The sequence below is a fragment of the Kryptolebias marmoratus genome, linkage group LG19, assembly GCF_001649575.2.
Source record: "Kryptolebias marmoratus isolate JLee-2015 linkage group LG19, ASM164957v2, whole genome shotgun sequence".
Classification (NCBI taxonomy): domain Eukaryota; kingdom Metazoa; phylum Chordata; class Actinopteri; order Cyprinodontiformes; family Rivulidae; genus Kryptolebias; species Kryptolebias marmoratus.
Window position 1 is genome coordinate 13,943,127 of NC_051448.1, and position 13,974 is coordinate 13,957,100.

Sequence of the window (13,974 nt, forward strand, 5' to 3'; positions counted from 1 at the left end):
CTGTAATGCCAAAGTTCAGCTTATTACAGACAGTGAAGTGATGCAAGGTGGGTGAAAGGGTGAGGGACTGAGATGTAGGGAACGTGTTTGATGAAGAGGGCAAAAATGGGAGACAGGGGGGGTGGAGACGGGTAAATTCCAAACGACTATAAATGTAAAAAAAAAAAAAAAAAGAGAAACTGTAAGATGTTAAAAGCAGTTTTTGATTTAGCCAACACATTTAAAACTGTACTTGTGTCTAGGAGTAGCTTTGATCCACATAAATTAAACAGGTCATATTTCTTCCTAGACAAGAGGGCTTATTGAAGAATAAAAAGAAAACCCTTGTGCTGAATGGTAACATTTCACATCAGAGGCAGAGAAACACAGAGGGCGAGTTGCCTTCCCCAGCATGTGTCCAGCTCTGAAAGAAATGATAGAGTAAAAAACAGAGACGGAGCGTGGGCCCGTGGCTTTGGCACGGAGTCAAACGTAGTTAAAAAGAGATTAATCAGCATAGGGTCGCATTCTCACAGAGAGAGGCTGAACAGATGAGGGCGAGGCGGGGTAAAGCCTTCGTCTTGTAAAGGCCACGGGCAAAAGGTACAAGACGAGGAAACTTAGCACACAGAAGTCAGCACAACAGAAAAATAATTAGGGCTACAGCTGTCGAATATTTCAGTAACTGGGCTTATCGGTGGTGCAGTTAGCGCCACCGCCTTTACAGCATTAGCTCCTGTTTGAGTCTTGTTGGGTTTGCATTCTCTCTACATGCATACAGGTGTTTTGGTTCATTCATATAGGTTAATTGGATGCTTTAAATCGACCCTAGGTGAGAGGGGATGGTTCTCTGTCTGCGTTGTCTCTGTGCTCCTGGCTGCACCAGATCCAGTTTGAACAGGAACAGGAGAATAAAAGAACAGAACAGATGGATGCTCCAGGGTCTTGTTTTGTTTTTTGAAATAATGCAGCAACAAGTAATGATGAAGTGCAAAAGCATGTAGAGTTTGATCATTGTTATAGTCCTGCATTAAGATGGTTTTAAACAATATTGCGTTGGGAAAACGTCGGTCATTTCATGTTAAAGTTGCAAAAATCTGTGTCTGAGACTTTCATAGCCTCTCAAAGTATTTGGTGTGTGAGAAACAGTTCTGTTATAGATTTCCTTGTGGTCACTTCAACACAGAAACAAGTTTGTGAAGGTTTTGTTAGTAGTTGTAATGTCGACACGTTTCTGATGGAAAAAAAACAGACACTGATGCAGAGATGTGGGGCTGAGAAACTGGAGATAACAATGGAAGGGCAGGGATGGAGGGATGGGAGTCGAGCTGCGCGAAACAGGAGAAGGGGTACTTCCTGTTTCCTGGTTACAGGTCAGAGGTCATTGGTCTGGGATTAGCTGATACCAGATGCCTAAAACATTTGTCAGGTCACTTTTTCTTTTCTTTTTTCTTTTTTCTTTGCCTACATGAGAAGATCTCTGCACTGCAACATTTCTCACATAATGATGTGTGAGTCTGTGACCGGACGTTTGACAGCGGTGCGTCCTTGAAGCGAATGAGGAAACGACACGGTGTCCTAAAAAAAAGAGGCCATCTCGCAGCGCTCACCGAGGGGAATATCTAATTTTAGAGTTTAGGGTTAAAGATGGAGGGTTAATGAATGGCAGGTTGCTATGAGTTGATGATTACAGAAGAACTCGCTGTTCAACGAGCCTAATTAGGGCTTCTGAACTCAGTTACTGCTTTTTGTCTGGAAACTGTCAGATAATGGTGACAATTCTGAATGTGAAACTGTTCTGTCAGACGGCGATGCTTTCAGTCTGCTCTCAGAAATATTCACAGCTCTTCATCATCGGCTTATCACGCGCGGGCGGCAACTGTAATGATGCCCGTTAATGCTCATGAAGTCATTTGTTTTGCCAGAGCACCTGCCAGTACCAACCACAACGGGATGTTTGCTACCATAATGGCGCCACATCCACTGGCACCGGGGTGAGCTGTGCAGTTTCGCCATGAGTTTCAGCGCCTTTGTCCTTCTTTCTCGCTGCACAGCCTGTGCCCGATCCTTTCCCTTTTCTTCTCCTCCCTGTTTTTTTTTTTTTTTTTCCCTCTCTTCCTTTTTCTTACCGTGTCTCATAGTAAAATGTAGCTCCTCTCATGTGCGCTTTGTGAGACCCGCCCATTCTTTGTCTCCCATGGACACACACACAGCCCCACATTCACCCAGACAAGCCACCATTTGCGCCTGACTGCTTTAATCGCTGAATAGGGGAGTTTAGCGGTTAACAATAGTAGTTATGAGCTGACCCATTATTCCCACACACACAGCAGCACCAAAAGATGTTCTTAGACGCAAGATAAGAATCTGTTTATCCCAGTAGAACAATTGTTTTTATTGTGACCAGTAATGTGAGTAAAAGCAGCGTGGCTTAAAGAGAAAAAAATAAGGATGTAAAGAGGTGAACACAAAAAATACTAGCCCATAGCCACACATTCATGCATTTAATTATATATTATACACAGATTTCCTGAATCGTGTTTGCTCTATGTTGCTGTAGATTCATTTTTTAAAGTGCTGTTTAACAAAAATGAAGTCAAAATAAGCATTTTTCATCTCTCAGGAATCATCAGGATCATTAAAATCGTTATCAGCTTGTTTGTAAGTAAAACCATGAAATTTGGACCAAAGTGCTGCACAATAAAATAAATACATCATTTCATTAAAACAAAGTAAAACATGAAGATAAATGCCAACATAACCATATAAAAATGATCGCAGGGTTTTAAATACTATTAGATTCAAACGCCAATGAAAAGGAAGAGGTCTTCAGTAGTTTTGAAACGATTGAACAGCTGAGTAGTTTTCACCGGTGGGTTTTTCTAAAAAAATATGAGCAGCTACTGCAAAAGATGCGATCACTTCTGTTTTTAAGTTTGGTTTGTGGAACATCTGAGAGTATCAGGTTATCAGACCTGGGTGTTCTCGCTGGAGTGTGGTGATGTCAATGTTTTTTCAAGTAATCTGGGGCCAGCTCACTTAGAGCCCTGTAAACTTTTTTTTCTTTCTTAAAATCAAGCAGGGAGCCAGTGGATTGAGTCCAGTACTGGAGTAATGTGTTAAAAGACGAGCAACAGCTGCAGGCGACGAAGATTCAACCGATAAAAAACTTACACAGCAGCAATCGAAATGAGAAGACGTACAAACGTGAATAACTTTGAGAAAGTGAGGCTTGCTGCGACTGAAAGGAGCTTGTTTAAACAACTGAGCTGATGTGTTTGTCGAGTTTAAAAGAACCGTGAAGAATCCCACCAAGGTTTTTCACAGGAGGCTGTCTGCCACACGACATTTAAGCTCAATAATTAAGTTTAATAATCTCTTTACATTTATTTGTTATGGTAAGACGTTTTGCAGCAAAGAGCTATGAATGTTCGAGGTTGGAGCTTTGCAGCACACAATCGTAGCTACGAGTAGACTGCAATGATATGAAAACCAAAATAACGATGCAGTACTGGTCCCTTAAGAATCCCTCTGGAGACGGTCCTTCGTGTAGAAAGCTCAAACTGAAAGTAAAGGGGACACCAGGGAGCATTTGTGTCACTGCCTGTGTTGTTTTACTGTGCTGACGGGTTAAAATGGGGTGTAAATGGAAGCTGATGCAGAGAGGTAATAGGAAGGACTGTCTGGATGGAGAGATGGAGAGACTGACAGACAGGCAGACGCACAAACATACACAAGGATTATCCTTTGTGTAATCCTCAGTTTGAGGGTCAGAGTGCTGCGTAAATAGACTGGCATGGTCCAAATTTTCACACCACCAGTGTTTGCACATATCTGTCACGGTGTGTACATGAGAATGTACAAATCAAATAGCTGGCGGGTTGTTTTTTTTGTTGTTGTAGATTTTAGGTAATTGGTTTGTGAGAACATGTTTCGGAATCTGCCGATCTGCCTCTGTATATCCGCATCTACCTACGTGCAGGTTTTTGTACGCTTGCATGTGTCGTTGTGTGACAGATGGAGATCATACAGGAGAGCAGCACAGATTAGGCGTTTCCTCCCTGTTTTTGTGAGGGTGTTTCAAAACGCTGGCCTTGTCATTGTCAGCTGTTGGCTTGTGATGCAGTATTTTGGAAAACTAACTCGTCGCCTCGGCGTCGAGCATTTCGGACGTCCCCATGCATGATATACAGGATAGAAACTTCATTATATTAGACTCAGCTGTATGAAAGTAAGACGGTGTATAGGGGTCACTAGAAAAAATGAGGAGGAAAGGCTTTTATTGGTTTGCAAATTTCAAGATTAAAATGAAAATGCTGAGAAAGAAGTTGAAATGGCAGAAAAAGAAATATTAAGGGCAATCAAAAACCTCACCATCAGTATTTTGTAGGGACTTTACACTTAAGAATAGCTTTCAAGAACAAGGAAATTATTAAATGTGTCACAGGACGTCTAGCTTTTTCAAAGCAACAAATTTTTTTTAACTAAATGCAAAGTTGCTGCTCATCGTCGTCAGTCTTCCCTCTGTAATAAATCTGTTTGTTGTTGTTTAATCCTGCAGACCATATGTCATCACTTCATCACATTATTTAGCCACAACGCCAGCCTGCCTTTTCACATGTCGATTGTTTCAGCTCTGATGCTACCTCGCTTGGATTTAAACCACCTCGCCGTTTCGGTTCGTTCACAAATCACCCCGAAGCGGCCAGAAGGCGTCTAAGTCCCGGCTTGAAGAGCTTTGTGAAAGAACCTAGTGTATATGATCGACAGGTTTTTATTTATTTATTTTTTCAACATTTCAACTTTATTCTGAAAATACCATTTCAACTCTATTGTCAAAACTTGGAAACAAACGAACAAAAAAAATTTTTTCTCTCTTTTTTTTTTTGGTTTTCTTCTAAGTGACCCTAATATGCGGTCATAAAGAAAGCGATTCATTTTCCCCTTTTTTTTCAAATTCTTTTTTGTTTTGCTGCTTATTTATTTGTTTGTTGGATTCCTCTGTAGTCAGCCTGTCAGGAATGACTTTATAGCAAAGCTAAGACTTTGCTCATTTTACGATCTGGTTAACTGTGGAGGAAATGAACTGGCAAACGGTGCAGCTTTGAAAATGGACCAACACCTTGCTCACCTGGCTTTGCTTCAAAACATTTAAGTTTTAGATTTTTTTGCTTAATGTAGCACTATATAGGTCTGAATGTTTATGCATAGTTTAGAGCTTTCCTCTCTCTTGATTGAGGATTTAAATAATATCCTGTTTTTAAGACTGAAGTACCATAACTAAGTCAGCATGTCAGTTCCTATAGTACAGCTTTACACAGTGTATGCATTGACTGAACATTAAGGAGACAAGGGAGTGAAAAATATCTGTTACAGCACCAGGAGGTCCTGAATAGATGCTGCCTGTAAATCTAATGTAGTTTGAAATGAGGTTAGGCACGGTAATAATCTCCATTGTCATCTTTTCACTCGTCCAGTTCTATGTATATTTGCCGTGGTAATCTCTTGTCTCCAGTGGGAATTATTGTTGTAGCCCGTGAATGCCTTCACTGTGGAAACCAGTTCGCTCCACTCTCCTGCCCTCGCTACTCCCCGTAGAAAAGGGTGCAGTCCTTTCCAGGAAAATAAAATTAAAACATTTGTGCTAAAAAGCCGCCGAGGCTAGTGGATTAACACACATCTTTCATGATTCTATTATCGTAATGTTTTTTGGCATTTTGTGCACATCTGTTACACATATTTCTCGTCAGGCTTCAGAGCAGGCCGTGAAGTTGTAATAAAACTTCCCGTCAGATGGTAAGAAAAGTTGTAAATTGAAGAGCTCGAGTGGGTCTGTTTGTGCGACAGAAATATGGTGTTTTAGGAGTAAAAACGACGACATCACGAATGCTGAAAAAGTGTGATCTAGTCAGCAAAAACTACTAACAGCATGGACACTTTAACACAGTTCTTTGCCTGAGTGGTATTCTGTGTAAACCTCTTATTTTCTCTCCATCCATCTCCAAATGCAGTTGCAAAGTTTTACTGTTGACCGTGAATTGATGGTGTAGTTTTATGGTGTTTTTAATGGATTTGAAATGGAAAAGCAAGAGTGATGCTTTCAAGATCCCTAGTTTTAAAAACTCATAAAGCTTTCTGAAGGAATACACTAAAATCTGTGGATTAATTGAAAGTCAGATCTTCGCAGACGGTGGCGGATTTTCCTACATGATGTAAAGAAGGAACAGACGATAACAGAACCGAACAGAGGAAGTGTAATTCCCCTGCCTCTTGTTGTCCATTAGCAATCGCGGCACATTAGACGTGCAGTTGTTTTTCTTTTTACGTCTCCACTTCTCTGCGCTCCCTCTCCTGCCGCCGCTCCTCTCTCCTTGTTGTCTTCGCCGTCTCCGCCTCCCCCCACCCTCCCGAGCTCTCCCTCCCTCATTTTCTGCCCTTATTTCGCTGAGCGACAGTCCTCGGGGAGGCAGAGCTTCGAGGGCGAGCGGAGAGAGGATGGAGGAGAGAAAATGGCAAATGACGGTTTGTAAGGGCAGGCATCTACCGAGAGGTGGGGAGTTGAAAGACAAATAGAACAATAAAGGTGTGTGTGTGTGTGTGGCGGGGGTGTGTGAGGGGAAGAAAGCTGAAGGAACGTGAGATCAGACAGAAGGGAAACAGTACAAGGAAGAGAAAACAGAGAACAGAAGCAACAGTAGGTAAGGCCATAAGTTCATCAGGTCATTTAGCCACTAAGTCAGCCATTCATTTGAAAATAAATACTAACAGGGCAGGTGTAACAGGTGGGGGATGTACAGATTTACTGCGTGCTGAAGCGCAGCTGAAAAGGTTACTGCAGCGAGACATTAGGGGGCCCATTCAGCGTCCCACGGCAATTTACAAAAGTTAATTTTTCATCTTTGCTAATCATCTACTCCTGCGATAGCTTTGCTCAACATCCCTGCATGTAATTCACACCATATTAAACGGACGCGGTTGTGCTAAACAGCGAGGGGGCCAGCAGTGACACGAGCTTTCGGATAATGATTAAAAGGGCCGAAGTAAGCAAAGGGAGCACCGGAGAGAAATGCACCAGGAAAACACTGAGCTAAGTGTGCTCACAAACACTGTTTTGCATTTGCGTGCACCGTGATCCTGGGATATGAGTGAGTTTGTTTGGAGTGGATTTGATGAACTATTTATGCCTGTTTTAGGTAGCCTGGTTTCCAAGCCTCACTAATTATCTGTGAAATAGTTCATAAAGTGTAACACAACATCTAAGGAGAGCAGTACACTCCTGTAGAAATAATGGAGGGGGAGATTCACTTGTCTTTGAGGAAGAAACACGGAGATGGGTGTATGATTCAGCACGTTTAACCTGCATTTCACCTCAGTTGGAGCTTGGGAACACTTGACGTACGTCAGTATAGTTGACCTAAACTGTTTCACATTTATGTATGGAAAGGAGCTGCTACAGTATGACAGATTTAGCTCCAAAGTAATGGGAAAAAAAACGAGATAAAGGATGAGTTTAGTCAAAGATAATACATGTAAGAGGGGGTTAAAATGGGGCCTTGGAGGAGAGAGATAAAAGATGAGTGTAGAGATTTAGTGAAAGAGAAAAAAGAGGGGCTCTCTGGGCTGAAGAGATAGATAGGGGGAGGGAGGGTGGAACTGAGTCGAGGTTTTGAGAGCAGTAGAACAAGGTTCCCGGTGTTAAACAGTTGTAGAGAAGAAGTGCGAGTTTTAAAGCAGACATAAGCCGCCGTGACGAAGCGCCAGCTGGGTGCCATCTCACACAAACACTCTGAGCGAGTCCATTGAGAAACACAGTGTCTCTGAGGAGGAGGAACTGCAGTTGGTTGGTAGTAACAAACCTGCTTTAAAGAATGTATAAGGGCTAGATGCAATAACAAGAAGAAAGAGATTTAAAAAATGGCTGGGATGTAGTTTTTCCACCTATAAAACGGTCTTTTCTCAGTTATTGCAGCTAAGTGATACCAACTAGACATGGTTTCTTAAGTTAGGGATACCACTGAAATACTTTTCCCATCATTGTTGTAACCCAAACATGCTTGAACTGTGTGATTCAGTCATTTAAACTCAATTTATTTGAAAGAATAAGCATGCAAACCAAAAGCCAAAAAACACCAATTATAATTTGCACATATCTACCATTTCAATTTGAATGAAAACGTGTTCAGAATTGAGATTTGTCCTGTTCACGGGGCTTGCTGTTAAATCCAGATATACCATGAGATGGCAGAGAGTGGATATCTTTTCCATAAAGGCAATTTGATTTGTAAAACAATACGATGAAAACTGGGTATGATACGTTTTCATCAATTGCTGCCGTCTTAAAACAACTTCAACCTCCAACATTTTTTTTGTAATTCATGTGAACGCAATGCTGTAAACTTAGATCACCATCCGTTTTGCATTGCGCTGTTTCTTTACTGGTAAGCGACCACGAACTCACAGACGTGCACTCTCACACACACACACCTTTATCCATCTTTCTTCTCCCGCCCCGCGTCATTAGCCAATCATGCGTAAGAGGACCTGTTCTATTTTTACTCCTGGCCCCTCCCTACGTGCCGCTGCTGCAGTGTAGACGTTTTGTGCATGTCCTCTTTTGTTGAACACGGCAGGGCGAAAAAGAGAAGGTCGGAGAACCGTTAACATGCTCCGAAAGGAACATTAAGACATTAGGAAAAACAATCAAACAGGACGAAGCGGAAGGAAGATGGACTGAGTGATGAGAGGGGCGGAAAAAAGAAATGAGTGACACAAGCTGGGGCTTTACTCGCATTAAAATGAGTTTAATAAAATGAATAGGAATTGAATTAAACATCTCATGTGTATGGTTTGAGGTGGTTCATTTTAAACTTACTGACATTATGACAATATATTGTAATACATATATTGTTTTGCATATTATATAATATCCATAACATCCCCAAAAATAAAAGTAATTGCTCGCTGTGGATTCCTGTGGATCTCCACTGTAGTTGATGTTTCTTTGTCTTTCTCAAAGGTTTGTTTCTAATCAGGACAAAAGCTTTTTTTTTGTGCTGAACTACAACCAAGATCCATGCAGCCCAAACCACCACCCTCTCTGGCGACACCACACAGCCTTGTTTACTTACCGAAAGCCAGTTTTTGAAAACAATTCACATTTTTTGCAGCAGCAGCAGACTTTCCCCCCCCCCCCATTTATGAGCTCACAGCTTTCCCTCAAAGCCGTTGTCATGGTCATGTAGTGTTATCGCCACATTAGGGTCACGCTGCATAAAAGTGTCTGTTGCTTTGATGGGGTGTGTGTGTGGACAGGGCTGCCAGAGATATTTGGGTTGAAGAGTGTGTGTACTGACCACAGCTGCAGGGTTAAACCAGTGACTCAGAGTCAAAGAATTGAGTAACTCCCTCTCTTTCAGTTTTTTTTTAACGTGTGCTTGTGTTTATGTATAACTGCTCGCCTTGCAGCCAGCTGTTTAGCTGTTGACCTACATGAAAACTTGTGTGGCTCAGACATCTTGAGCTCATGTGTTTGTGTCTACTTTTGCAAAAGGGAGGCAAACCCAAGAGCATTTATTTCCAGCTGTGCTACAGCAACTACATACTTCTAATATTTTCATATTTCTGTCAGTTCTGTTGTCCGTTCTGTGCCTCGAAGAGAGTCGCCACTAAAACACCCTGTCCAACGCTCCTCCATCCCTCCGCTCTCTCTCTCTGTGCAGGTTGATCCGTCACCATGACAACAGAAGCAGGCTCTGAGACAGAGGTGAAGGAGAACGCAGAGGAGTCAGCTGCTCCGCCGGACCAATCAGAGCAGGCCAAGCAGGAATCCCAGGAAGTCGCAAACGCCGAAGGAGAGGAGAAGGGAAAGGAGAAGGAAAAAGACGGCAAAAAAATAACTCGATATCTGCCAACATGGTTTAAGAAGCAGAAGTCTCAAAGCCAGGTAGAGTACGCTCGCACCGTTATCACGATGCAACATTATTGAATATGTACGTTGGGGTTGACTTATTTTTTCGGACCCATTTAGACCTCCCCGACTAAAGACGTCCAGCCCACAGAGGAACCTGCTAGCAAGGCGACAGAGGAAGAGGAGGGCCCCGTCCCAGAAGTGAACGGTCACGCCGAGGACGTGGAAGAGAAAGAGGAAGTAAAGTTGGAGCAAGTGAAGGAAGCGGAAGCAGAATCTCACTCCAACGCCAGCACAGACACTGAGGTACTGCTCGCGCCGTGTGTAAGACAGTTATCCCTCACACCACAGCGTCAGGTCTGCTTTCAGACGCACGTCAGTCCAGTAATGCCTGATAATGTGCAGGAATGCGTAGACTCCAGGAACATGTCACATGCTGAGAGATGAGCCTAATTGGTGCCTTGCTGTAAAGTTGTAATTTAGAGAAGCCCTGTCTCTGTTTGATTAACAGGCACAAAAAGGGTCGTACAGTTTCTGCTAGAGACACTTAAGCATGAGTTTGTGAGGCTGTCAGCAGCACGGGTTTGTACCACAAGCATTTCAGAGGCAGGTTCAACAAAAACAGCTGCATTCCAGCAGAGAAAATCATAAATTTATTTCATATATAAGTGCAAAGTATCTATAAACAGCCGAATTAATGGCTTTGCGGTTCAGATGAAGCGTACATAATTCTCACCAAAATCTATCTTCAAGATTGTTTTATTATCCAGCTCTAATATAAAGGCTAACCTAAAACACTATTAGCACCTAAACAGAAGAAACTTGTTTCATTTTTAACTGTTAGTCAGGCACAAATGTTGTGGTACATCCAAAGGCCATGGATAGTAATTCTCTGTCTGTTCATCAAAAGCATAGACTTGAGATGCTGTAACGCAACACTTACCCTTTAAAACTGCTTTTCAGTGTAGAGAAATTATAAAACTGTTCTCCCTCATACACACACACACTCACACACACACACGAGATCTTCCATCTAAGGAGATCCACCCATTGACATCAACATTTCAATCGTCGAGCCAAAAGAAACACCCCCCTTTTTCTCTAACCAGCTTCAGAGAAGAAGGGGATTTACAGAAGGAGCGTTAAAGAGAGCAAACAGCTTTCCCGAGTCTCAGTTTAGACCAACAGTTGAGGTTTGCCCATGCAAATGAAGGAATCTGAACTTCCTGCAGTGCTGCGCGTGTAACTTTTGTCGAACGCTATGTTTTTTCCCCTTTTAACTTTCAGCCGGCCAAGGAAGAGAAGGTGGAAGAGGGAGCGGAGAGAAGCTCAGACGAGACCAAGAAGACAAAGGAGGCAGAAGGAGGTGAGGAGGAGAAGAAAGAGAAGGAACAGGTGGAGGCCGAAGGGGAGGGGGGAGACAGCCAGACATCCATTTTCCAGTCTCCTCTTCGCCTGGTGAGAAAGACCAAGATGAAGGTGGTGGTGTGCCACGTCGCCCTCCTGGATGGGACGGACTTCACCTGTGAGGTCGAGGTAAGACAAGTGAAAATCAGAAGTAGATGCACAGAACATGAAGAATTAAATCAGTTGTCTTACATCTGAAACAGCTGATTTACACAAATAACAAAGGATTAATGTGTATTTAATGTCTGCTTTTAAACAGTTACCAGTTTATTTGTTATAAAAAGCTTTTCTTTTGTTCGAATCAAGAAGACACATCCTCCTGCTTATGTTCTTCTGTTACTGAAGCAGGCTACTCATGAGTGGCATTGTGTCAGAGATATAATTACTAATAGGATCCGATCCAGAGTGTCTTTGTGGATATAAGCTCGGGAAGTATTTAACTTTCAGACGCAAAGTGCAGTTTTGGTGGAGCCACCTGCTCGCATTGTTTGGGGCGTAGAGGATAAATGCAGTGCAAAGCAGAGCATGCTGCTGGAGCTTGTCTGGTGACTAGAAAACAAACACACACACACACAACAGATTAGGTGGTCTCTCCAGATTAGTTTTCAGCATCTGTTGCTCCCTAACAGGCACATGCACTAAACCCTCTCAGACGCTCATACAGACAGAGCATCATATGATGCTCATGCTCGGGTTGGGCGGTAATACATTGATGGACTCTGCCCATGTTTTCTTATTCTTTTTTTGTATTTACCAAGGGCAATGTCCCGTTTGTTTACATGGAGGAGACAGGACTTAAAACTGGTACTGAAACCAGCTTATGGGTCCTGTTCCAGCTTCAGCTTTCAGGTTCCTGTCGGATGTTTAGATTTTCGGTATGAACAACAACAGCTCTTCTGCTGCCGTCTTCTAGCAGTACTGTTTTTTTCTGTAGCAACACCTACTACTTAAGGTGGGTACTGTAGGAGGTGAAGTGCATTTCAAGATGGAAACTTCAACCCTGCCATGTTGACGGCATAACTTGTTTGCTTTAGTACCAATGTGCGTTCCGTTCATTTTGTAGTCTGATAAAGTCACTTAAAAGTGCCTCCAATGGAACTGTTGATTCTATACCATTACTGTAACATTATAAACCTTTTGTATGAGCCTTTATCTGCTTATTTGTTAAATTACTTTCTTCCATGATGCAATGGAAGTAAAAATAATGTGTGTCTGTTTCACTTTTAATCCAAGAATGTACGTCTAGAAATACAGTACATCAAAAGCCCAGCTCCAAATTACATGTAGTAATAAGACATTCTGCATCATGGTTGATGGTTGTTGTGGACCCAGAGATGCAGGAAGGCAGGTCATATCCAATTGTGCTTAATAATCCAAGTAACAAATGCATGCAAAACCAAAAACATACTGACAGCAATGAAAGCAGAAAACAAAACCTACAGAAAAAATATGCAGAAGCATACAGAAATGTAAGAAACTATGAATAAACAAATAAAATATAAACACCACAAACCACAAAAGAACATACTGATAACAGGTTGCAAAACAAGAAAATAATAAACAATCAGGAATGTTAATACATCAAGCACAAACCCACCTAAACCATGATATTCTAAGCATTTGGTTATACTGTATACCACAGTGTAATTTGAGGAAGGCTTAATAGAATTGAAAAGAAAAAGATACCACTCAATCTCACTTAATTCTGGTGTCTCTTCTATGCTATTTTTATAAAAGTTTGGTCTTTTAAGTGCTGTTTTATCCAACCGTTTTTTTACATGTGGGATTTTCCTCACAATCACAATAAATTATGCATGAAAATGTTTCCCAAGTAGCGTGCACATTTTTAGCCCTACCACCCCTCACATTCCCACACTCAACCCCATCCAGTGGAAAGCTTCCCAAAAAAAAAAAAAAAAAGCCATTGTCCAAGGCCACTTCTTCATGTTTGGATCTCTGCTCCAAGGATCCCCAAATAGCACGTTGATCAATTCCCGTGCCAAGATCCGAACATCAGATTTTTTGAATTTCACGCTGGTAAATGACCAAACCTGCTCTTCTGCACTGAAGCCTGCCAACACCCAGCCTGTGAGAGACTACGGCCGTCTGAACACTAGCTGCTTTGTGTCACAACAGATAACGCTGAAACTGCAGCTAACTGTTATTGTTCTATAGCGAACGCACACACACACACACACTCACACCCTTATCCATCTATCACCTCCCTCCACCATGCTGGCATAGTTAGAGACGGAGAGATGCACAATGCATTCCAGAGATTAAATTTTCTGTTTTGCAGGCCTGCAACACACACAATTCCACAGACCTCCACAGACGCTTTCTACTCTGAGCCCCTGTTGATTCTTCTGTCATTTTACTGCCCCGTGACCTCATATTCACATGACTTTATTGCTGTTTCATTGGAATCAGTTTCAACAGGATTTCAGTGTCACATGGTCTAACCAGAATTTATAAAAATTCATTAGGTTTTCAGATCTCACGTACCTTTTGACACTACTACTTTGGCTCTAATTTTACAGAGGGGCAAGACAAACAAACTTTATTTTAACTCTTTTTGGGAAACATTTATTACGGCTGCCAAGTAGGCTATATTTTCTGTAGCGTCTGTTTGTTTCTCTGTCTGTGCACAAGATTACTCAAGAAGTTATGAGAGGATTTTC

At 42.1% G+C, this 13,974-nt stretch overlaps 1 protein-coding gene across 17 annotated transcripts in view; it reads left to right on the forward strand.

Annotated features, from left to right (window-relative positions):
- Positions 1-13,974, forward strand: part of epb41l2 (erythrocyte membrane protein band 4.1 like 2) — a 49,055-nt gene that overhangs the window by 6,780 nt on the left and 28,301 nt on the right. For 15 of the 17 annotated variants that reach the window (XM_025004380.2, XM_017409120.3, XM_025004383.2 and 12 more), the window contains exons 2-4: positions 9,699-9,922; positions 10,007-10,192; positions 11,174-11,422. In XM_025004380.2, the coding sequence (XP_024860148.1) occupies positions 9,713-9,922; positions 10,007-10,192; positions 11,174-11,422 (645 nt within the window). In that variant the 5' untranslated portion in view covers positions 9,699-9,712. The other 2 variants (XM_025004379.2, XM_025004376.2) reach the window with 2 other exon arrangements.